General features: G+C 41.5%; 1 protein-coding gene across 1 annotated transcript; it reads left to right on the forward strand.

Moving 5' to 3' along the window:
• Window positions 1-7,045: 7,045 nt before the first annotated feature.
• On the forward strand, window positions 7,046-8,110 carry LOC127682404 (TD and POZ domain-containing protein 1-like). Its single transcript, XM_052178786.1, has one exon. The coding sequence runs from the start codon at window positions 7,046-7,048 to the stop codon at window positions 8,108-8,110; it is 1,065 nt and encodes a 354-aa protein (XP_052034746.1).
• The last annotated feature ends 18,493 nt before the right edge of the window (window positions 8,111-26,603 follow it).

The raw sequence follows: 26,603 nt of genomic DNA on the forward strand, positions 1-26,603 counted from the left end.
TGGGAATTTATGATCCAGAATTTGAACTTTGCCCAAACTGGGCTCTCTGGACAGCTGAGCAACCCCAGGTAAACTGACAGGTAATCTTTGCTTTCTTCATCAACCCCGTTTGGGTGTACTCTCAAACACCATGCTATTTCTTCATTGGCCTCTAATGAGAACACTGGGCTTGAAATCCTTTTCTGAATTCCCCCCATGCAAAATGTAACAATAATAAAGCATCCGTGGAAACAAGGAAAAAAAAAAAAAAAGATGAACTGAGATACAGAATTCTGGAAATGTTGGCATGTTAAAAAAACAGATCAATGTGATCCTATACTAGAGTCATAGAACTTAAAGATTATAAAGGAATATTAGGATATTTGAACATGAATCCTGGAAGATTTATTGTTAAGAATTACATATTTGACAAACTTCTACTCTGTTTCACTCTGTTTTTCACATATATTTTTGAGAATTTTGTTTCGATGAAATATTACAAGGTATACAATTGCTTATAGGTATTTAAATGCACACATGTATTCATAGCAGACAATGGGTATATAAAATTAAGCTTTTATTCTGATATATGTATATATATGTTTGTATATATGTATATATATATGCTTTATACATGATTTTATATTAATTTGATGATAATGGATTAACATTAGCATTCTATTATTTAGTCATGGTTCTATTAAAATGTACTTATTTGCCACTTTTATGCTGAATATTGTTTTAAACAAAATGAATCAAGGTAGAGAAGATATATACTTCACTGATAAAAGTAATTGCTTTCAGACATTACAGTTTTAGTGAAACTTCATATCCAGATCTTATTTATTACCAAAATAAGTACTGCACTCTGCTGACACGAAATCTCCAATTATCAAGTATATGTCAAAATAATATGAATATATTAAAATGACTCATTTTAGAGAAAAAAAAAATGAGAAGTTGCTTATAGTCCACTCATAGCAGATTTTTTTTTTTACACTGATCTGTGTGGAGCCCCAGCTCTTTGTCTCCATGTCCCCTGACATTTCTGCTGGAGGTAGTTTGAAGGTTAATCTTGACCTGAGAGAACACCAGAGGTTATTTACTCTTCATCCTATTGAACACGATTATAGGTATACTTTGGATTTTAGTTTCAATTTCCCTAAGTTCTCTCTCTCTCTCTCTCTCTCTCTCTCTCTCTCTCTCTCTCTCTCTCTCTCCTCTCCCTCTCTCTGTCTATCTCTCTGTCTCTCTCTCTCTCTCTCTCTCTCCCTCTCCGTCTCCCTCTCCGTCTCCCTTTTCCTCTCTCTCCCTCTCTCTCCGTCTCTCCCTCTCTTTTCCTCTCTCTCTCCCTTTCCCTTTACCTCCCTCTCTCTCCCTCTCTCTCCCTCTCTTTGCCTATCTCCCTCCCCCTCTCCCTCTCCCTCCATCTCTCCCTCTTTCCCTCTTCCCCCCTCTCTCTTTCCCCCAAACACTGGAATTTCTATGTGTGTGTATGTGTTTGAGTTTCGTGACTCTTAGGTCAGTGGCCACTAGTTGGGCTATTCTATCCACCTCTGGATAGGAAAGTCTGTAAAACTTTATATATTCTCATCTCAAGTGTGTTGTATTTTCAGGATCCTATAGAGAATGTACAGAATGAATTCCTTTATGTAAATAGACAGAGAATATAGAAGAATAACATACAGGCTGAGGTCTAGCTAATATAACAATGACTACAGTCAGTATTTACTTATTCCACAAGGTGTGAAGTCTCAGGTGTTCTTCAGTATATACTGGAAATCTTAAGAAGAAGGGTCTAATGCCAGTGAAGGAATGGGCTTGCTATTTAGATGAGAGCAGGAAGCCAAAGAAAAAAGCTTCCTTCTTCTTTATGCTTATTGTGGGCCTCCAGTAGAAGGTGTGGCCTAGTTAAGGGGGTGTCTTCTAGTCTGAAGATCTGGATTAAAGGTGTGTGTTTTTCTGCCTCAAGACTCAGATTAAAGGTGTATGTTTTTCTCAGATTAAATGTGTATGTTTTTTCTGACAAGAAGAATCTGCATTTGAACTGAATCTACCTACTTCAACTTAAGAAAAAAAATTCGCAGGGCACTGGGGGCACACGCCTTTAATCCCAATATTTGGGAGGCGAGGCAGGCAGATTTCTGAGTTCAAGGCCAGCCTTGTCTACAAAGTGAGTTCCAGGACAGCCATGGCTACACAGAGAAACACTGTCTTGAAAAAAAGCAAAATAAAAAAAATTTAAAAAGCATGCCTTCCACTTTAGTATGTCCACAAGTAGTGCAGACTAGAACAATAACCATCAACAATATACTTTGCTTACTAGGGACAATCTTGCATAAATAAAGAGATGATGTAAATCTCTGCACAGATACGATTTACCCATGCACTGGTCTTACAAATGCTATCATAAACATGATCAGGGAAGGGGTGCTTTCCTTAACTGCTCAGGAGTCTGAGTGTTCACAAAATGTAAAGCATGTGGAAGAGCTCCTGTATGGTGGGCAGGATCAGAGCCCCAAACCTCTGAAGATGGCTCTATTCTTTCCTGTGTTTTATTCCATTTACACTTTGTACTTCCCCTCAGGGTCTTCAGGGCCCCCTTACCTCCTTCCTCTGAAACTATCTGTTTTAGGCATCTCCTACATTCTTCTGATTTTTCCTTGACTGCCAACAGACTTTTTGATGGGTCTGGAGTCTGTTGCTTCTGGCCACTTAAATTTTTCTCTTTTGTAGTCCTCTTTTATTAAATACTCTCTCTGCCACTATCACTAAATCTCTCAAACACCTTTCCCTAACCTCTAGACCCTCTGCAGGTTTTTTTAAATATGCTGCCTAATTAATAAAAGCTAGATCAAAAGCTGTCTTTGCTTCTGCTTTCTGTGGGGGTGTGTTTTAATTACAAATTCCACATTATTCATTGATACAATTTAGCTAACAAGAATAGTTATCCAGCATCAGAAACTTGAACACCAAAAACTAAGACTAGAGAACACAGATATTCCTGATGTATGGTCAGATTTTTGAAATTCAGACTCCATTTTTAAAAAATCTGTTCAAATTAATATCCTGGCACCTAGCATTAGTTTCCAAGATGCCCCTCAACAAAACCTGAGCCTAGCTTCACTCTCTAAGCCAATCTCTAATAAGACCAGCATCTTCAATTGGCACCCTCAACAAGACCAGGTTATTCCAACAACACACCTGCAACCCCAGATTACAAAACCACCACCTGCCTAATGACCATCAATGCAGAGGGGAACAGAAGTTAAGTTTATGTTAGCCAGGTGGTGGTGGAGCATGCCTTTAACCACAGCATTTGTGAGAAGGAGACAAGCAGATTTCTGAGTTCGAGGCCAGCCTGGTCTACAAACTGAGTTCCAGGACATCCAGGACTACACAGAGAAACCCTGTCTGGAGGAACAGGGAGAGAGAAGAAGGCTTATGGGGCTTGCAGGGAGTGGGGACCCAGAAAAGGGGAAATCATTTGAAATGTAAATAAAGAATACATCGAATAAAAAAAAGAAAGAAAAAAATAAGTGCCCAAAAGATCAACTCTGAAGCTAAAGTCAGAGGTGTCCTTCTGAAAATGATATTCAAGAGACAGAAGCAGAAGAACCTAAACTGAAGTGGTACCCTAGGATACACACTAGGGCTGTTCTGGGAAAATAAGTTTATTTTAATTGATGTCATTCTTCATAACTAAGTTAATATCTAAAACAAACACAAAAACATTAAATGAAAAAAAATGACACAGGTTGAGCTATTATTAAAAAAAAAAAAAAAAACAGTTGAGCTATCTGTACCATGGAGCTGGGGATGCTCCACAGCCATCTGTGCACAGGTCCCACCAGAAGAGAGCTGGGCTCCCGGGAGTGCTGGCACAGGCTTACAGGCCCACAGGAAGTACAAGCTCCAGGTAGGAACACAGAAACAACAGAACCATGTAACACCAAAAATAACAAGATGGTGAAAGTCAAGCCCAAGAACCCTACCAACAAAAACCAAGGCTACTTAGCATCATCAGAAGCCAGTTCTCCCAGCACAGCAAGTTCTGGATAACCAAATATACCACAGATCAAGATTTGAATTTAAAATCACATTGCATGATGCTGATAGAGGACTTCAAGACCAACTCACTGATAAGTGGATATTAGCCTAGAAGCTCAGAATACCCAAAATACAATTCAAAGACCACATGAAGCTCAAGAAGAAAGAAGACCAAAGTGTTGCTACATTGATTCTTCTTAGAAGGGGTACAAAATACCCATGGGAAGAAATACAAAGTGTGGAGCAGAGAGTAAAAGAATGGATATCCATAGACTTCCCCACCTGTGGCAGGGGCATCCCATATGCAGTTAACAAACCCAGACACTATTGTGGATGCCAATAAGTGCTTGCTGACAGGAGCCAGATATAACTCTCTTCTGAGAGGCTTTGCCAGTGCCTGACAAATACAGAGGGGGATGCACACACATCCCAACATTGAAATGAGCAAAGGGTTTCAATGGAGGAACTAGCTAAAGGACCCAAGGTGTTGAAAGGGTTTGCAACCCCATAGGATGAACAAAAATACGAACCAACCAGTAATCCCAGAGTTCTCAGGGACTTAAGCACAAATGAGAGAGTACACATGGAAGAAACGATGACTCCAGACACATGGGTAACAGAGGATAGCCTGAACAGACATCAATGAGAGGAGAGACCCTTGGACCCTTGAAGGCTCATTGCCTCAGAGTACCCCTACCAGGTCAGGGAAGCTGGAGTGGGTGGGTTAGTGAGCAGAGGGAGGGGATGGGATAGAGGTTTTCAGAGGGGCATTGAGCAAAGAGGACATTTGAAATGTAAATAAAGAAGATATTTAAGTAAAATTGAAAAAAAATAATGGCAAAAAAGCCAGAACACAAAACCTGGGCTCACTCACTCTGCTGCAATCCACGCTGGAAGCCAATGTTTTGACATGGTTCACCTGACAATCTACTCCATCTACCAGCTTCTGGAGGTCATGGAGGAGCCACTCCTATGATGTTTCAGAAAGCAGAATCCTTGAACCAGAACATTGATTACTTGCAGTGAAAATTTGCATGTAATGCTGTTTGGGAAGAACACACACACACAGACACACATACGCTACTAATGCTATGTTTTCCATGCAGACAGGAGGCTAGCATGGCTGTCCTCTCAGAGGCTCTACCAACAGCTAACTGAAATGCAGTTACAGCTAAGCATTGGATTGTAGTAGGGGAACCCTATGGATGAGTTAGGCGAAGGATTAAAGGAACTAAAGGAGATGGCAACTCTAAAAAAAATGACCAGTATCACCTAATCTGGACTTTCAGGGGCCACCAGAGACAAAGCCACCAACCAGTGAGCATACATGAACTTGTCTGATGCCCCAAGAACAAATGAAGTACAGGCATACATTGTCTGGCCTCAGTGGAAGAGGATGTGCCTAATCCTATAGAGACTTAATGCCCCAGGGAGGGGGAATGCATGGGGAGCACCCTCTCAGAGGCCAAGGAGATGGGGGAGGGCTGAAAAACTGTGAGGGGAGCACTGCAGTGAGGCAGAATTTCAGATGAAAATTAATAAAATAAAAATTGAAAAAAGGAGAATCCAGCCAGGCAGTGGTGCCACACACCTTTAATCCCAGCATTTGGGAGGCAGAGACAGGCAGATTTCAGAGTTTGAGGCCAGCCTGGTCTACAAAGTGAGTTCCAGGACAGCCAGGGCTACACAGAGAAACCCTGTCTCAAAAAACCAGATAAACACACACACACACACACACACACAGAGAGAGAGAGAGAGAGAGAGAGAGAGAGAGAGAGAGAGAGAGAGAGAGAGAGAGACAGAGACAGAGACAGAGAGAGAGACAGAGACAGAGAGACAGAGAGAGAGACAGAGAAACAGAGAGACAGAGAGAAACAGAAAGAGAAGCATTTAGGATATTCCAGAACCATTGTTCTAATTGGCTCTGAAGAAGGATTTCCTCGGAGGGAAGTACAAGACTACCACCGACCAAATTGGGAGGAGTGATCACAAGGTCTGTGCTTCTGATTGGAATAACACACAGGAAAGAAGAAAGCCATCTTCAGAGTTTTGGGGCTCTGATTCCTGACCACCATACAGGAGCTCTTCTACATGCCCTCCATTTGGTGAACACTCAGACTCTTGACCAGTTAAGGAAAACATCCCTTCCCTGATCAGGTTTATGGCAGAAATCAGTGTAAAAACCAGCACAGGAGTAAATAATAGCTTTGCAGATATTGACATGATACCTTCATTTATGGAAGTCTGAAGTCTCAGTAAGCAAAGTACCCTGGTGATGGCTCTTCTTGTCTAGACTACCTGTGGACTCATGTAACATATAAAATGGAGGGATCATCTTTTAAAAGCTTGTTTTGCTTAAATTGAAATAGATAGATCCAGTTCAAACACAGATTCTTAGGGTTGAAAATCACACACCTTTAATCTGAGTCTTCAGGCAGTAAAACAAACACCTTTAATCCAGAAGCTGAGACGTGAAGACACATCCTTAATAGGGCCACGCCTTCTACTGGAGGCCTATATAAGCATATGAAGAAGGAGACTTTGTGTCTTTGCCTGCCTGCTCTCATCTTACTAGCGAGCCCATTTCTTCACTGGCATTAGACTCTACTTCAGAATACCAGCATATACTGAAGAAAACCTGAGACTTCAAACCTCGTGGACTAAGTAAGTACTGACTGTAGTCATTGTTATATTAGTTGAATTTATGTTGTTCTCATATATCCTCTTTCTATTTATATAAAGGAATTAATTCTGTATGTTCAATAAACACACACAGATATATACTCAGAGAGAGAGAGAAAGAGAGAGAGAAGACAGAGAGGGGGGAAGAGAGACACAGAGAACCAGAGACAGTTACACAGAGACAGAGAGAAAAACAGCAGAGAGAAAGAATTTAGGAGAAATCTAAAATAAAATCTAAAGAGTATATATAATTGTATGTATCAGGATGAAGAATCAATAAATGCTAGTTCTTCTTTTCAGATCAATGTTAACCTCCAAACTACCGCCAACAGAAATGTCAGGGGACATGGAAGCCAAGGGCTCCACACAGATCAGTGTAAAAAACATCTGCTATGAGTGGACCATTAGCAACTTCTCATTTTGCATGGATGGAATTCAGAAAGAGATTAGAAGCCCAGAGTTCTCATTAGAGGACAATGAGGAAGTGGCATGGTGTTTGAGAGTATACCCAAATGGAGTTGATAAAGAAAGCAAAGATTACCTGTCAGTTGACCTGGGATTGCTCAGCTGTCCCGTGTGCCCAGTTTGGGCAAAGTTTGAGTTCTGGATCATAAATTCCCAAGGAGAGAAATGTCAAAGTAGGAAGAACCCCAGTGTTGTAAGCTTTTGGCAATACCAACACAGGGGATTCAAAGAGTTCATCCTTCGAGATTTCCTCCTCTCCCATCAGCATTTACTTCTCCCTGAAGACCAGCTCACCATCTGCTGCAAGGTGAGCATAGCGGGAGCCATCTTCAGCATGCCTGGACAGAACATGACACCTGCAATCAAGGATCCAAGGCATGTGTTGGCAGATGACCTAGGGAAGCTTTGGGAGAATTCCATCTTCACAGACTGCTCCCTATTGGTGGGTGGCCATGAATTCAGGGCTCACAAGGCCATCCTAGCAGCTCGCTCTCCAGTTTTCAGAGCCATGTTTGAACATGAAATGCAGGAGAGACTAAAAAACCTCGTTGAGATTCATGACTTGGATCCCCAAGTCTTCCAGGAGATGATGGGCTTCATCTACACATGGAAGGCACCAAACCTCAAGAGCTACTCCATGGCCTCTGGTCTGCTGGCAGCTGCTGACAGGTATGGCCTGGACGGCTTGAAGGCCATGTGTGAGGATGCCCTCTGCAGGATCCTCTCTGTGGAGAATGCTGCAAACACTCTCATCCTGGCTGACCTCCACAGCACACAGTGGCTGAAGACTCAGGCCCTGGATTTCATTACAGATTTTGCCTATGAGGTCTCTAAGACCTCAGGGTGGAAGTCATTGGTGGAGTCACATCCCCCCTTGGTGGCTGAAGCCTTCTGCTCCCTGGCTTCTGCACAGTGTCCTTCTTTGGAGCCATGATTTAAATGCCTAAAGTGATCTCAGAAGATGGACAGCTGTGACCTGCACCTCTTCTGCAACAGCAACAACCAGCTTTTTTACCAATGACTTCTGCTTAGACAATGGTATTGAGGGAGCATTTTCACTTTATCAGGGGAATGGCAGCATGGTGGCTCAGGATTTAAAACACCTGCAATATATTATACATACTGAAATGGTAGGTGAGCAATAGGCAGCACTGCAGTCTGGGACACTCTACATGACATCTATGATGTTAATGTTCCTGTTTGAATTTGTCTGATTGTTTGAAAACTGATTCAATTTAGAGCTGGCCCTAGGCAGAGAACAACTGTGTTTCTTTGGAGAAACACTTCTGCCTTGGACTGAACAGAAGAGATGACTGTGGCCATTGGCAAGGAGAAATCAACCATGATTGCTTCCTCATCAGTGAAGGAAAGACAATGAAGAGTTTCTTTTTAAACATTCAAGGTTCAGGGAACTCGGCTTCAAAAGCAATTACTGCTCTCTCAGAGATCTCTTGCTAAGTTCGCTACACACACAGGAGAGTTTTTCACCACCTGAAACTGGTGAATCAGAGATCTGAGGCCCTCCTCTTGTCTCCATGGCCACAAAGAACTCTGTAGACAAAACCTTAACCAAATAAAATACAAGATGAATAAAACTTTTGAAATCAGTCTGTTGTTTCCAGAGATGTTTATTTCAGAGAAGTAACATGTAGACCAAGCAGCCTAGCTCAGCTGTGGATGTTTGAACAGAGCCCTCACTCTCCTACCAATATTAGAAACCCTTGGTCTTTTTCCTTGGAATTTAATGTTGGAAAATGAGAACTCCACCCTCATGCTCTTATGACGACTGAGAAGACTATGCCATAGTAGAGGGAGTCTAATCCTTCTGGGAGAGATGTGTTTGTGGATTAAGGCATGCAAAATCTATTAAATGTTTTGAAAACATCCAAAGGGATTTATTCATTACAGATTTGCAGGCCTGTATACCTGTTGAGGGAGAACCGGCTGGGGAAGGAGCAGAGGTACAAGTCCTTGGTCCAGAACACCAACTAAAACAAACCAGATGATAGATAACCCAGTGAACTGGAGTAAAACACCTGTAAAATACTACTGGTCTTCTTTAAAAAGGGTAAAATATCTTCCAATAATCCTTTAATCTTAATAATCTCCTTAATTAATACCTTATTCACTCATCAGAGAAGCTTCCTCCTGCAGCAGACTGGAACAAATACAGAGATTAACACCCAGACATTATGCAGAGAGAGACAGAGACAGAGACATTGGAGAGACAGAGACAAAGAAAGATCTTCATACACACAACTGTAAATGAGATGTTTCCCTTAAATCCATGCCCTCATAGTTCAGAGAGCCCTAAGGAAGATGATCAGAAGCAGGGAGGGAGACAGGGAATGGAGATTCTCGGGAAGACAATGCCCTTTGAATCCCCTTTAACTCACAGACACTGAGGCAGCAGTCCCATGGCCTCCATGGATCTGTACCAGCTGTCCTTTTCTGATGACAGACAGAAATGTAGAGGATCCATATGGGAAAGGACGTGGGAAAGAACTAGAAGAATTGAGGGAAACACTGCTCACTCAGATTATACAGTATTAATAAAGAATTCATGCTTAATTAAAGAAGGAGGAGGAGGAGCAGATGCCTGGGGAGAAAAAAATAGTAGTTTTCCAAAACTTTCAGAATGAGATAAGAAGTGTTTCTAAGTAGATCCCCTCTGGTTATGTTTTAGTGCAATGCCATTAGGGACATTAAATTAAGTGGTAACCAAATATCAGGAAGAGAGAATAAAATAAAATACATAAACGTACCCTTTTTGCTCATATTCTTGGTGTCTTAGTCAGGGTTTCTATTCCTGCACAAACATTATGACCAAGAAGCAAGCTTGGAAGGAAAGGGTTTATTCAGCTTACACTGCTGCATTGCTGTTCATCACAAAAGGAAGTCAGGACTGGAACTCAAACAGGTTAGGAAGCAGGAGCTGATGCAGAGGCCCTGAATAGATGTTCCTTACTGGCTTGCTCCCCCTGGCTTGCGCAGCCTGCTCTCTTATTGAACCCAAGAATACCAGCCCAGTGGTGGTACCACCCAAAAGGGGCCCTCCCCACTTGATCACTAATTGAGAAAATGCCCCACAGCTGGATCTCATGGAGGCACTTCCCCAACTGAAGCTCCTTTCTCTGTGATAACTCCAGTCTGTGTCAAGTTGACGCACAAAACCAGCCAGTACACTTGGCTGGTTCTCCCAATTCTGAGCAAAACCTTATCTCCCTCCTGTGGATCTCTATTGCCTCAATCAATGTTTTAGAAAAATGGTTTACTTCATGTTTAGAGTGTTGTTTCTGCATGCCTATCTGCATGTGTGCTACCCACAGAATCCAGAGGAAGGCACTAGATCCCATGAGACTGACAGCTAGACTTTTGTGAGTTGCCCATTGCTACTAGGAATGAAACCTGGTTCTATTGACTGGCAGCCAGAGCACCAAGTGCTCAGTCATCTCCTCAGGCCCTGTCCCATTTGATTCTGATTACACACCTGTGGTTGTCCTCAGCATGAGGTCGAGTTGAAGGGAAACTTGACAAGTGAATTCTGAGGAATCTGGGATACAGAGCTAACAGACCACAATCTCTTCTTTCAGGTTCATCCTCTCAGCATCAGTCTTTGGAATGAGGAATTCAGCCTCTGTCCCTATAGTTTCTCCATCTTCCCACACAGTTGTGTCCACACCATTCCCTGACTATTACTAATATTGAGAAGTTTGGGAGTCCATGAAAATATTTTATTGTCTCCTCTATTGGAAATTTTTGCAGGTTTTTGTATCTGCTGACTAGCTCTATCTTGTGTTATTGGAATTAAGAAAAAATACCATTCTGGCATAATAAATTACATTATACTGTGTAATTTAAAACCATGGAATTTATTCCTACAGTGTGAAGGTCAGGAAGGATCAACACATGCATTTCTTCATAAATGATACCTGCTCTAGGGATATAATGGTAGAAGAGCCAATTGGCAAGGACCTCCTCACTTCCTTTATACTCTTTTACTCTTATTATGGTAGAAGCTCAACAGTCAAGGCAGGCCTCAAAGTCATGGTTAAACAGGACTTTCTCGATCTCCAAATCCTTGCTCGATCAGAAACATGTAGGGATTCCTGGATTGAATTTTTGTATGAGAGTACTTTCCTATTCCTAAGGATTAGCATATGACAAAATCACCTTACAGAGGCCCTGCTTTTCTTTCTTTTTATTGAAAATGAGTTTTCCACACAAAATATTCAGATTACAATTTGCCTTTCCCCATCTCCTTCCAGTCCCTCCCCATCTCACTACTCACTGTACTGCTCAGGTCTCACTCCTTCCAGTTAGATGACAAGCAGAAAAACAAAACCAGGATGAAAAACAAAGAAAACACACATGAAACTTACATGCACTTACACACAAATGCATAAAGTCAATAAAACACAAAATCATGAACCAAAACATAAAAGCAAAAGTGTAGAAAAATGACTAAACAAAGCATATGAGAGAAATTAAAAAGTACAATTCAGCATTTGTGTAGGCCATCAACTCCTTGAGAGTTGGCCTACTCTTAAATATTCTTTGTATAACCAGGGTAAATCTGCTGGAAAAATAATTTTTCATTTCCAGGCAGTTATGAGTTAGAGAGAACATCTCACTCAGGGATAGGAGATAGTATAAAATTCCCCGATTCAGCTCCGGCACCTCCTCGAGACCCATGCAGAGACATATGTCTACCCTCATGTTAATACAAATAACAATATTTGACTTCTTCCTTTCTAATTTGTATACCCTTGATCTGCTTCAGTGGTCTTATTGCTCAAAGACATCAAGTGCCCTATTTAATAGGTATATATACAGAGGAGACCACCTTACCTTGTCTGGATTTTAGTGGAATTTTTCAAGTTTCCCTCCATTTAAGTTGATGTTGGTTGGCTATGGGCTTGCTCTAAACTGCCTTTTTTATATTCAGTTACATCCCTGTCTCTTGGGACTTTTGTCAAGAAGGATGTTGGATTTTGTCAAAGGCTTTTTCTGCATCTAATGTGATGATTGTGAGGCTGCTGTCTCTCAGTTTGTTCACCTGGTAGATTGAAGATCTAGTGCAGAAGTTCCTGTGCCAGCTGTGCCAGCTACTCCTATACCAAGCAAGGTGGAGAACACCACAACAGGTGCAGCAACCCTTTTCACCTGGTGACCTACAGAGTCTAATTCATTGGGAATGCTTTCCCCTGTGTGGGAGGTTATTGGGGTAACTACTGTGCCAGGATACAAATATCAGATGATACATTTACAACTAGGGAATGTCTGCAAGGGGTAAGTCCTGATGCACAAGCCCACCTATCATCCTCTGGAAGCAAGAGGCACTCATATTCTTAATTGGTAGGAGTTACAATGAAATTGCAGAGATGTGAACGTTCTGAGGATAACTGATTCCCAATACAGAGGCTTTCTTCTGTTACTGAAGGGTGAGCTTACCTCTCTCTGAATGCTGCCATGTACACTGAGTACTTTCTGTAGTCTGTGAATAGTTTCCAGGGAGAGCTGTTCTATCATAGTAGGTGGGCTAGGCATTTAAGCATAACCAACAGTCCTATGTCAAATCAGGACAGGAGGAGTCAATTATCTGGAACAAGCTTTCATAAATGCAGGGGTCATGATTGTGGAGTGGGTTGTTGAGACAGGAAGCGAGTAAACTTAGTGACACTTATGTTAGGGTAGGTGTGGTCATAGGCAGAGGCTAGGGCCTGAAGTCCAGCCTTGCAAGGACTTTATTGGGCCCAATAGCCAGCCAGAACCTGTCTAACAACTTGTTGGATAGAGAAGAGAGTATTTCTATTGCTTACCCTGGAATCTGTATGCATACGTAACTCCTTTTTTTGTACATGCTCTACATCCCCAAATATAGCCTGAATCCCATCCAGTGGCCTGTTTTCTTCTTTCAGTGAAGCTGAGTGTCAGGTGGCTATAAGGTGAATATGCATGAGAGAAGCGTGAAGGTTTTTCTTCTTTTTTTCTTTTCTTTCATTGGATATTTTCTTTACTTACATTTCAAATGTTATCCACTTTCCAGTCTCCCCTCCGAAAACCCCCTATTCCATTCCCCTCCCCCTACCTCTATGAGAGTGCTCCCCTACCCATGCACCTACTCCTGCCTTCCTGACCAGGCATTCCCCTCTACTGGAGCATAAAACCCCCACAAGACCAAGAGCCACTTCTCCCAATGATTTCCAACAAGGCCATTCTAAGCTACATATGCAGCCAGAGCCATGGGTCCCTCCATTTGTATTCTTTTGTTGGTAGCCCAACTAGCTTGATGAAATCAGATTTTAGTGAGAGTCCCAGTAGAACCTGTGCTTTCATAACCCCACTGTGCACAGTAGTAGTCCGAAGCTCCTTCACAGACTCTCTGATGGACCTGATGCTCTGGGTGCATGTAAAAATATTGTTTTGACAGGTATTTTCTCACAGAGGGGTCTAACTGGTGATACAACAAATCTTCCAGGTCAAACTATAAAAATGGGAAGCAAGTTTCAGGTGGGGGCCATGTGGCTGGCCTGATGGATGAGATTGTTTGGTCAATGTTAACAATTATCCAAGTGAACATAAGAGCCTGATGAAGACGGTCTGTGATGGTTGTAAGATGTCAGCATAAAGGGAGCAGAATTAGGAATATTGAAGTAACAACTTCAGCAGATCAGCTGAGCGTGGCATGACTTTCCATTGTTCTAGTGCTAATTCCTTGGGAACTTCCTCTCACTCCAGGCAGGCTGAACATGGGAACAGTGTATCCATGCCTGGATTCTATTCACTTTAACAGCTGAACAGCTATAGGAAGATGGGTGAGAAGGTCTTGTGATCCACTTGTTTGGTGCTTTACAGGACAGAAAAAAAAAACACATCAAATTTCCCACTATAAATCTTGGAATAGGATTGGGGAAATAGTAAGTGGGAAAGCAAAGGACAAGTTTTAATTCTGCCCTTACCCTTCTGTTACCATGGAAAGAGTGACACTTGTGTTAGCAGGGGTGCAAGCTGTACTTAAAGCCTGGGGCAGAGCATAGAGTTGGGTAGGGAGGCTAGAAGGGAAAGATCTGTGGCATCCACAAGATATAAAAAGAATGGTCAGTGAAGACTCCCACAGGTGGTGCAGTACAGAGGTTAATTGAGATTGTGGAATTAGGTGTGGTAGAACTTTAGTACAAGAAGTTCTGTAAGAAGTCTAGCTGGTATGAAGGCAGGCATGGCCTGGAGCCATGCTTCTCAAACTGTGGCTCCCTCATCCTCTGTGGTGGAGTATTGACCATTTCATGGGGGTTGGATATCAGATATCCTCTATATCAGATCTTTATAGTATAATTCATATGGGAGCCACACTACAGTAATGAAGTAGCCAACAAGTTATTTAATGGTTCTGGTTGACCACAACAGGAAGAACGGTATTAAGGGGGCACAACACTGAGAAGATGAGAAACTACTGGCCTAGGGAATATGAATACATAATGAATAAATCTCTTTGAATGTTTTCAAAATTAATAAAAGATTTTTGCATGCTTTGACCAACAAACACTTCTCTCCCAGGAGGAGGAGACTTCCTCCACACTGGTCTACACTTCTTAGTCATCATAAGAGCATGATGATGGAGCTTTTAGCTAATGTAGATGCCAAGAAAAGACAATGGGTTTGTAATTCTGGTAATATAGTCTCCACGAATATCCACACCTGATCAGGGCTGATTGGACTATATGTGACTTCTCTGAACCTAAACATCTCTGGAATCCACAGACTGATTTCAAATGTTTTATTCATATTATATTTTATTGGGTTACGATTTTGTTTACAGAGTTGTTTGTGGCCATGAAGACCAGAGAAGGGCCTCAGATCCTCTGAATGACCAGTTACAGTTGGTTGAAAACTCTCCTGGGTGTGCTGGGAACTGAACCACAGTTCTCTGACAGAGCAGTAATTCCTTTTGCAGCTGAGTTCCCACAAACTGAACCTTTAAAAAGTCTTCATTGTCATTTAAGTCTCAGATAAATAAATATTCATGTTTGATATCTCCCTTTCTTTGGGCCCTGGTCATTTGTTCTGTTTGGATCAGTCCATACAGTTTCCCCCAATGAAATTCCTTTGGGCTGTGCTTATTTATGGTCAGCACCTACCTTGAATCCCAGTTTCCATCATGTCAGACAAAAACAAACAAGAACTTCAACAGGGCAGATATCATCTAGATTGTGTGAGACTCCTGTTCTGCCATTCACACCTGCAATTTTAACATAGTAGAGCTGTTTTAAATTCTGAGCCACCATGCTGCTTTCTTGAAGATGCAGTGTAAATGCTCCAGCAATACTGTACTCTAACCAGAAGTAATTGGTAACTATATTGGGTGCTGCCATTGGAAGACAGGTGATGGTCATATCTGACTAGCTCCTAAAATCTCTTTATGCCTTTGAGTGAGGGCTCAAAGAAAACATTCTGTGCAGAATCCAGGGAGTGGAAGGCTTCAGCCGCCAAATAGGGATGTGACTCCAACATTGCCTTCCACTCTGAGTTCTCAGAGACTTCAGAGAAATGAAGTGCAATGAAATCCAGGGCCTGAGTCTTCAGCCACTGTGTGCTGTGGAGGTCAGCCAGGATGAGAGTGTCTGCAGCTTTCTCCACAGAGAGTATCCTGAAGAGGGCATCCTCACACATGACCTTCAAGTCCTCCAGGCCATACTTGTCAGCAGCTGCCAGCACACCAGTGGCCATGGAGTTGCTGTTGAGGTGTGGTGTTTTTCCCCTGAGTAGATGAAGTACATCATCTGGAAGACCTGAGGGTCCAGTCATGGATCTCAACAATGTTCTTTAGGCTCTCCTGCATTTCATGTTCAAACATGGCTCTGAAAACTGGAGAACAAGCTGCTAGGATGGCGTGGTGAGCCCTGAATACATGGCCACCTACCAATAGGGTTCAGTCTTTGAAGAGAGATTTCTCCCACAGCTTTGCTAGGTCATCTCTCAACATCTGTCTTGGCTCCTTGATTGCAGGTGTCATGATCTGTCCAGGCATGCAAAGATGGCTCCTATTATGCTCACCTTGCAGCAGAGGCTGAGCTGGTCTTCAGGGACAAGCCATTGCTGATGGGAGAGGAGGAAACCTAGAAGGATGAACTTTTTGAATCCCCACTTTTTTGTATTGCTGAAAGCTTACGACATTGGGGTTCTTCATACTTTGGCATTTCTCTCCTTGGGAATTTATGATCCAGAATTTGAACTTTGCCCAAACTGGGCTCTCTGGACAGCTGAGCAACCCCAGGTAAACTGACAGGTAATCTTTGCTTTCTTCATCAACCCCGTTTGGGTGTACTCTCAAACACCATGCTATTTCTTCATTGGCCTCTAATGAGAACACTGGGCTTGAAATCCTTTTCTGAATTCCCCCCATGCAAAATGAGAAGTTGCTTATAGTCCACTCATAGCAGATTTTTTTTTTTTACACTGATCTGTGTGGAGCCCCAGCTCTTTGTCTCCATGTCCCCTGACATTTCTGCTGGAGGTAGTTTGAAGGTTAATCTTGACCTGAGAGAACACCAGAGGTTATTTACTCTTCATCCTATTGAACACGATTATAGGTATACTTTGGATTTTAGTTTCAATTTCCCTAAGTTCTCTCTCTCTCTCTCTCTCTCTCTCTCTCTCTCTCTCTCTCCCTCTCTCTGTCTATCTCTCTGTCTCTCTCTCTCTCTCTCCCTCTCCGTCTCCCTCTCCGTCTCCCTTTTCCTCTCTCTCCCTCTCTCTCCGTCTCTCCCTCTCTTTTCCTCTCTCTCTCCCTTTCCCTTTACCTCCCTCTCTCTCCCTCTCTCTCCCTCTCTTTGCCTATCTCCCTCCCCCTCTCCCTCTCCCTCCATCTCTCCCTCTTTCCCTCTTCCCCCCTCTCTCTTTCCCCCAAACACTGGAATTTCTATGTGTGTGTATGTGTTTGAGTTTCGTGACTGTTAGGTCAGTGGCCACTAGTTGGGCTATTCTATCCACCTCTGGATAGGAAAGTCTGTAAAACTTTATATATTCTCATCTCAAGTTTGTTGTATTTTCAGGGTCCTATAGAGAATGTACAGAATGAATTCCTTTATGTAAATAGACAGAGAATATAGAAGAATAACATACAGGCTGAGGTCTAGCTAATATAACAATGACTACAGTCAGTATTTACTTATTCCACAAGGTGTGAAGTCTCAGGTGTTCTTCAGTATATACTGGAATTCTTAAGAAGAAGGGTCTAATGCCAGTGAAGGAATGGGCTTGCTATTTAGATGAGAGCAGGAAGCCAAAGAAAAAAGCTTCCTTCTTCTTTATGCTTATTGTGGGCCTCCAGTAGAAGGTGTGGCCTAGTTAAGGGAGTGTCTTCTAGTCTGAAGATCTGGATTAAAGGTGTGTGTTTTTCTGCCTCAAGACTCAGATTAAAGGTGTATGTTTTTCTCAGATTAAATGTGTATGTTTTTTCTGACAAGAAGAATCTGCATTTGAACTGAATCTACCTACTTCAACTTAAGAAAAAAAATTCGCAGGCTACTGGGGGCACATGCCTTTAATCCCAATATTTGGGAGGCAGAGGCAGGCAGATTTCTGAGTTCAAGGCCAGCCTTGTCTACAAAGTGAGTTCCAGGACAGCCATGGCTACACAGAGAAACACTGTCTTGAAAAAAAGCAAAAGAAAAAAATTTAAAAGGCATGCCTTCCACTTTAGTATGTCCACAAGTAGTGCAGACTAGAACAATAACCATCAACAATATACTTTGCTTACTAGGGACAATCTTGCATAAATAAAGAGATGATGTAAATCTCTGCACAGATACGATTTACCCATGCACTGGTCTTACAAATGCTATCATAAACATGATCAGGGAAGGGGTGCTTTCCTTAACTGCTCAGGAGTCTGAGTGTTCACAAAATGTAAAGCATGTGGAAGAGCTCCTGTATGGTGGGCAGGATCAGAGCCCCAAACCTCTGAAGATGGCTCTATTCTTTCCTGTGTTTTATTCCATTTACACTTTGTACTTCCCTTCAGGGTCTTCAGGGCCCCCTTACCTCCTTCCTCTGAAACTATCTGTTTTAGGCATCTCCTACATTCTTCTGATTTTTCCTTGACTGCCAACAGACTTTTTGATGGGTCTGGAGTCTGTTGCTTCTGGCCACTTAAATTTTTCTCTTTTGTAGTCCTCTTTTATTAAATACTCTCTCTGCCACTATCACTAAATCTCTCAAACACCTTTCCCTAACCTCTAGACCCTCTGCAGGTTTTTTTAAATATGCTGCCTAATTAATAAAAGCTAGATCAAAAGCTGTCTTTGCTTCTGCTTTCTGTGGGGGTGTGTTTTAATTACAAATTCCACATTATTCATTGATACAATTTAGCTAACAAGAATAGTTATCCAGCATCAGAAACTTGAACACCAAAAACTAAGACTAGAGAACACAGATATTCCTGATGTATGGTCAGATTTTTGAAATTCAGACTCCATTTTTAAAAAATCTGTTCAAATTAATATCCTGGCACCTAGCATTAGTTTCCAAGATGCCCCTCAACAAAACCTGAGCCTAGCTTCACTCTCTAAGCCAATCTCTAATAAGACCAGCATCTTCAATTGGCACCCTCAACAAGACCAGGTTATTCCAACAACACACCTGCAACCCCAGATTACAAAACCACCACCTGCCTAATGACCATCAATGCAGAGGGGAACAGAAGTTAAGTTTATGTTAGCCAGGTGGTGGTGGAGCATGCCTTTAACCACAGCATTTGTGAGAAGGAGACAAGCAGATTTCTGAGTTCGAGGCCAGCCTGGTCTACAAACTGAGTTCCAGGACATCCAGGACTACACAGAGAAACCCTGTCTGGAGGAACAGGGAGAGAGAAGAAGGCTTATGGGGCTTGCAGGGAGTGGGGACCCAGAAAAGGGGAAATCATTTGAAATGTAAATAAAGAATACATCGAATAAAAAAAAGAAAGAAAAAAATAAGTGCCCAAAAGATCAACTCTGAAGCTAAAGTCAGAGGTGTCCTTCTGAAAATGATATTCAAGAGACAGAAGCAGAAGAACCTAAACTGAAGTGGTACCCTAGGATACACACTAGGGCTGTTCTGGGAAAATAAGTTTATTTTAATTGATGTCATTCTTCATAACTAAGTTAATATCTAAAACAAACACAAAAACATTAAATGAAAAAAAATGACACAGGTTGAGCTATTATTAAAAAAAAAAAAAAAAACAGTTGAGCTATCTGTACCATGGAGCTGGGGATGCTCCACAGCCATCTGTGCACAGGTCCCACCAGAAGAGAGCTGGGCTCCCGGGAGTGCTGGCACAGGCTTACAGGCCCACAGGAAGTACAAGCTCCAGGTAGGAACACAGAAACAACAGAACCATGTAACACCAAAAATAACAAGATGGTGAAAGTCAAGCCCAAGAACCCTACCAACAAAAACCAAGGCTACTTAGCATCATCAGAAACAAAATGTTAGATGCTCTGCATCCTTCTTGGACCAAGTTCTCTGAAGGAAAATCTGATAAATAATTAAGAAAGGAAGAAAGGGCCTGTGTCAGTAATGAGGGTACAAAGTGTGGAAACGTTTAGCTCAATGCTTGGGAACTTGCCTAGCATGTTTATATCCCTAATTCTATATCCTGCCAAACACACAGATGCAGCTTCCCACAGGTGACTGCTTGTATATGTGGACTGGCTCCTGAAAGAAGAAAACTGCCTGGAGACTGAGCAGAGGATGGCAGAGGCACACTGAACACTGCATTGCATGATCTCTTAGGCATTCCTTAAAGGAATCACTGAGTCAGGGTGTGTAGTTCTCAGGAATAATCTTATCTGGGAGGCGATCCAGAGCAGTTAACTGGTGACACTTGGGAGAATGGCAGAGTTCTCATTGCGGTTTTGACTATCAGAAAAGGACCCAATAATAGTCCCATTGTAAAAGAGCTTAATAATCACTGATATAATTTTAGGAAATCTAATAAGATCATCATTAAGCCTTAAGTCATCTATTTGTCTATTTAGCATTGCTATAAAATAGTATATCTTCATAGACCTGCAGAGATATGCTCCAAAGGGGTGTGTTATTACGTAGTGATTATAGATATAGATATAGATATAGATATAGATATAGATATAGATATAGATATAGATCACTAAGTGATATATATAGATATAGATATTTAATAATAATAGGAAGAGCATATTAATAACTGGAATCTTCCCTAAAATGAATCTTTTACAGCCTTTCTAAAGAAGGGTGAACCTGTCACAGATTATATAATACTCTGAAGCAGACCATCTTAGCATAATCTCCTACAACTTATCAGTATAGCTCTTTCATTTCATTAGTTAGAGTCACCCCAAGATAATTTATGCTGTTTGTGGCTATTGTGAAGGGTGTCATTTCCCTAATTTCTTTCTCAGTCTGCTTGTCCTTTCAGAATACAAAGGCTACTGATTTGCTTCAGTTGATTTTGTAACCAGCCACTTTTCTGAACTTGTTTATCAGCTGTAGGAGTTCTCTGATAGAGTTTTTTGGCTCACTTAAGTATACTATCATATCATCTTCAAATATTGACACTTTGACTTTTTCCAATCCAATTTGTATCCCATTGACCTCCTTATGTTGTCTAATTGCTCTAGCTAGGACTTCAAGTACTATATTGAAAAAATATGGAGAGAGGGGGCAGCCTTGTCTAGTCCCTGATTTTAGTGGGATTGCTTCAAGTTTCTCTCCATTTAGTTTGATGTTGGCTACCGGTTTGCTGTATATTTCTTTTACTATGTATAGATATGGGCCTTGAAATCCTCTCCTTTCCAAGACTTTTAGCATTAAAGGATGCTGAGTTTTGTCAAGTATTTTTTCAGCATCTAATGAAATGATCATGGGTTTTTGTCTTTGAGTTTGTTTATGTAGTGTTTAAAATGGATGGATTTCCATATATTGAACTATCCCTCCATCTCTGGGATTGAAGCCTACTTGATCTTGGAGGATGATCGTTTTGATGTGTTCTTGGATTCAGTGGACAAGAATTTTATTGAGTATTTTACATTGATATTCATAAGGGAAATTGGCCTGAAATTCTCTTTCCTAGTTGGATCTTTGTGTGGTTTTGGTATCAGCATAATTGTGGCTTCGTAGAAGGAGTTGGGTAGTGTTCCTTCTGTTTCTATTTGGTGGGATACTTTGAAGAGTATTGGTGTTAAGTCTTCTTTCTTTGAAGGTTTGATAGAATTCTGCACTAAAACCATCTGGTCCTGTGCATTTATTGGCCGGAAGACTTTCTATTACCCCTTCTATTTCTTTAGGGGTTATGGGTCTGTTTAGATGATCTATTTGATCCTGATTTAATTTGGTATTTGGTATCTGTCTAAGAAATTGTCCATTTCCCCCAGATTCTCCAGTTGTGTTGAGTACAGGCTTTTGTAGTAGAATCTGATGATTTTTTGAATTTCCTCAGTTTCTGTTGTTATATCTCCCTTTTCATTTCTAATTTTGTTAATTTGGATACAGTTTCTGTGCCCTTTTGTCCCTTCCCCCACAGCATTGAGCTGGACTTCTCAGCCCATTCCATTCAAGCTGTGACATTCCTGGCTGGCAGCCCCCACCCTTCAGCTGGTGTTATCTCAGGCCTTTGTTCCCCTTAGAACAAAACAGCTGCTTTCACCTTGACACTTTCACCTTGATAACAAAGGCTGCCTCAGGGCAGTCTCACTTGGAGACCAACAGAGACCTGTGAGACTTGAAGCAGTCGACCTGCTGAGAAGAAGAGCCAAGGAATTCGTGGCCTTCCCCCTTAATGTGGGGGGGGGGGAGAAGGGTTGTTTTCTAAAGACTATATATATTGGATAAATAATAGTAAAATCAGTCTCGATGGGCAAAATATTGTCCTGACTCATTTCTCTTTAGTCCCCTTCCCGTTTATCCCCAGAATTCTCTTCCAGGTCTCCAGTTCACATGCAGCCGTGGGCGGCTACATAATGGCGCCTTGAACACGAACCGACCTGATACAGGAGAATTTCCTGAGGTAACCCTATCTGGCAAAGCTTCGCAGAAAAAATGGAAAGAAGATGGTATCCGCACGGTAAACAACTATAGGAGTTAAATGCTAGCGCTAGTGTAAAATTTTATCCTTTGAAACTATTGTTGTGGGTGCAGAAGGATATGGCTAGGCAAGCAGAATTTTGTTGACCCAGCACAGTAGCTGCTTGGGATAGATAGATAGATAGATAGATAGATAGATAGATAGATAGATAGATAGATAGATAGGGAAAAAATGGGACAGGAAAGTTCGCGCGGAAACTTGCTCCCCGCAGCATCCTAGGGCTGCTTCAGGCAAAAGGGATAGGGTTTAAGGAAGGAAGGTTAGAGGATTTTTGGATCAAATATATTCTTGCTGTCCTTGGTTCCAAGAAAAACAAACGTTAAACGAGAGAACCTGGGAGAGAATTGGGAATTCGCTAAAGGCAGCCAAGGCAGATAATATTACCCTCTGCCTCTGGACACTTATAAAGGATATTATAGATGAAGGAGGCCTGGAGGAATTAGATATGATTCAAGAACTTGAGGAATCTCAAGAAGAAAGCCTGCCAGAGAGGACCTCCGCAAAGAACGACCCTCCCCACTCTAAGTTACAAAAACGCAGAGATAGTGCTGATGAGCTAATTATAGAAAAGGTAGCTCATCCCAAAAAAAGAACAGCTGAATCTCATGGGGAAAAATAGGCCCCTATCGTGTCCTCTGCTCTGCCTATGACTCTGATGGCAGGAGATGAGATCCAGAGAGATATGCAGTTACAAAAATTGGAGTTTGACATTAAGCTGGAGAAATTGACTAATGAATTACAGGAGCTAAAAAGGGTATCAAATAGTAGAGAGAACAATGATCCTGGGACATGCCAATCGCCACTAGAAGGAGCTGTAAGCCAGGCTCGTGGAGAAGGGCAGGATGCATCAGAACTCTTAGCTTTTCCTGTCCTTGAGATCGAAGACCAGGAGAATAGGATTATACAATATCAGACATTGAAATTCAAAGTGATAAAAGAATTAAAGGCAGCTGTAGCTCAGTATGGCCCTACAGCCCCTTTTATACAAGCTTTATTGGATACTGTGATAGAGTCAAATTTAACTCCACAGGATTGGAAAACTTTGTGTAAGGCTATTTTGTCAGGAGGAGATTTCTTGCTTTGGAGTTCTGAATGGCGTGAGGCTAGCAAAAGAACTGCCACCGTAAATACTCAGGCAGGCCATCCAGAATGGAATGCTGATATGTTACTGGGAGACGGCGTATTTGAAGGAAATACTAATCAGATTGGTTTTCCCATCGCAGTGTATGCGCAGATTGAGATGGCTGCCCGCTATGCTTGGAATCTTTTACCATCTAAGGGAGATCATGGTGGAAGCTTAACAGGTGTCAAACAGGCTCCTGATGAGCTTTGTCAGGATTTTGTGGATAGATTATTAAAAACAGCTAATAGAATTTTTGGAAATTCTCAGGCAGAAAATCCATTGATTACTCAGCTAGCTTATGAAAATGTTAATGCAGCCTGCCGGGAGGCCATCAGACCTCACAGGGAACACAGACTTGGCTGGTTATATTCATCTCTGTTCTGAAATTGGTGCCTCATATAATCAGGGTCTAGCAATAGCTGCAGCGTTCCAGGGGACCACCATCCAGGGAATACTTTCGCAGAGACAAGGAAATAAAAGGTGTTTTAAATGTGGTAGTCTGGGTCATTTTAAAGGTGATTGCCCTGATAACAGGGGTGCTATAAGAGGGCAATCAGTTTGCTCCCCAGAAATCTGTCCTAAGTGTGGGGGAGAGACGTTTATCACAAATGAATCTGGTTGGAGGAAAAACTCCTCAGACTTTGCTTTTTTGTTTTAAAGATTTACAGCAAGCTTTAGCCGCTAAAGGATTGCAAATAGCTCCAGAGAAAATACAAACGCAGGATCCGTATAATTATCTGGGTTTCAAACTTACAGATCAAGCTATTTTTTCCGAGAAGATAATTATTTGCAGGAACAATTTAAAAACTTTAAATGATTTTCAGAAGTTATTGGGTGACATTAACTGGCTTCAGCCATATTTAAAGCTTACTACAGGAGAATTACGACCTTTATTTGATATTCTAAAGGGGAATGCTGACCCGACATCCCCTAGATTATTAACTTCAGAAGGACATTTGGCTTTACAGCTAGTGGAGAAGGCTGTTGAAAATCAATTTGTTACCTATATAGATTATTCTTTACCTTTGCATCTGCTAATTTTTAATACGACTCATTCGCCTACAGGTTTATTATGGCAAAAGGCTCCTCTGATGTGGATTCATTTGAGGGTGTCTTCAAGGCATAATATCTTGCCATATTATGAGGCAGTAGCCCAAGTAATTGTACTTGGAAGAAAGCAGGCGCTAACTTATTTTGGCAAAGAACCAGATGTTATTATTCATCCTTATAACGTAGATCAAGATGCTTGGTTAAAACAGCATAGCACACATTGGTTGCTTGCTCAAATAGGCTTTGAAGGGACTGTAGATAACCATTATCCTCAAGACAAATTGATAAAGTTTTTAAATATGCATGAGGTTGTATTTCCTAAAATGACACCTTTACAGCCCTTGCATAACGCTCTTTTAATTTTCACAGATGTTTCTTCCAAAGGAAGAGCTGGATATCTTATTAATAATCAACAGGTGGATATAGAGACCCCTGGGCTTTCTGCTCAGTCATCAGAACTGACAGCGGTGTTGTGTGTCTTTCAATCTGTAAATAGTACTTTTAATCTCTTTACTGACAGTGTTTACGTTGCATTTTATGTACCACAATTAGAGACCTGCGGCACATTTAATTTTACTACACCAGCAGGATCCTTTTTATCACAATTGCAAAGTATCATTCTTGCTAGGAAAAATCCCTTTTACATTGGCCATATAAGAGCTCACTCCGGTCTTCCTGGAGCCTTAGCTGAAGGCAATCAGTGCATTGACAGAGCTCTAATAGGAGAGGCTTTAGTTTTAGAGCTTGTAGAAATGGCTAGACGTGATCATGATAAATTTCATCTTTCTAGCCATACATTAAGACTCTGTCATAAGATCACAAAGGAGCAAGCAAGAATGATTGTAAAACAATGCCCTAATTGCCTTACTTTAGCACCAGTGCCTCACTTAGGGGTTAATCCACAAGGCCTTATACCTAATCAAATTTGGCAAACGGATGTAACTCACTATGCAGAATTTGGAAAATTAAAAGTTATACATGTTTGCATTGTTACTTGCTCAGGACTTCTTTTTGCCTCTCTACATTTGGGAGAAGCCTCTAAAAATGTAATTGATCACTGTTTACAAGTCTTTAACACCATGGGATTACCCAAGGTCATTAAGACAGACAATGGGCCAGCCTATTCTGGTAAGAACTTTATCCCATTTTGTAAAAAATTTGGAATTAAACATAAAACTAGAATTCCTTATAACCCAATTGGTCAAGGAATCGTCAAGCATGCTCATTGCACCCTTAAAAACTGGCTTTTTAAAACAAAGAAGGGGAATCTATAGCCCCCCAGGTCACCCAGAGCGCATCTTGCTTTTGTTTTGTTCGGTTTTTTTGTTTGTTTGTTTGTTTTTTTATTCAATATACTTTTTATTTACATTTCAAATGATTTCCCCTTTTCTAGCCCCCAACTGCCCGAAAGTCCCGTAAGCCCCCTTCTCTCCCTCCGATGTCCTCCCACCCACCCCTTCCCACTTCCCTGTTCTGGTTTTGCCGAATACTGCTTCACTGAGTCTTTCCAGAACAAGGGGCCACTCCTCCTTTCTTCTTGTACCTCAGTTGATGTGTGGATTATGTTTTGGGTATTCCAGTTTTCTAGGTTAATATCCACTTATTAGTGAGTGCATACCATGATTCACCTTTTGAGTCTGGGTTACCACACTTAGTATGATGTTCTCTAGCTCCATCCATTTGGGCCTTTGTTCCCCTAGAACAATGCAGCTGCTTTCACCTTGACAACCAAGGCTGCCTCAGGGCAGTCTCACCTGGAGACAAGCAGAGACCTGCGAGACTTGAAAATTCTCTTCCAGGTCTCCAGTTCACATGTGGCCACGGGCTTCTACACCCTTTGGTTAGTCTGGCTAAGGGTTTATCTATCTTGTTGATTTTTTTCAAAGAACCAGATCCTGGTTTTCTTGATTCTTTGTATGGTACACTTTGTTTCTACTTGATTGATTTCAGCCCTGAGTTTGATGATTTCCTGACTTCTTCTCAACCTGGGTGAATTAGCTTCTTTTTGTTCCAGGGCTTTCAATTGTTCTGTTAAGCTTCTAGTGTATTCTCTCTCCAATTTCTTTTTGGAGGCACTCAAAGGTATGAGTTTTCCTCTTAGCACTGCTTTCATGTGTCCCATAGATTTGTGTATGTTGTGCCTTCATT

This window comes from Apodemus sylvaticus, chromosome 4 (assembly GCF_947179515.1).
Source record: "Apodemus sylvaticus chromosome 4, mApoSyl1.1, whole genome shotgun sequence".
In the NCBI taxonomy this organism is placed as follows: Eukaryota; Metazoa; Chordata; class Mammalia; order Rodentia; family Muridae; genus Apodemus; species Apodemus sylvaticus.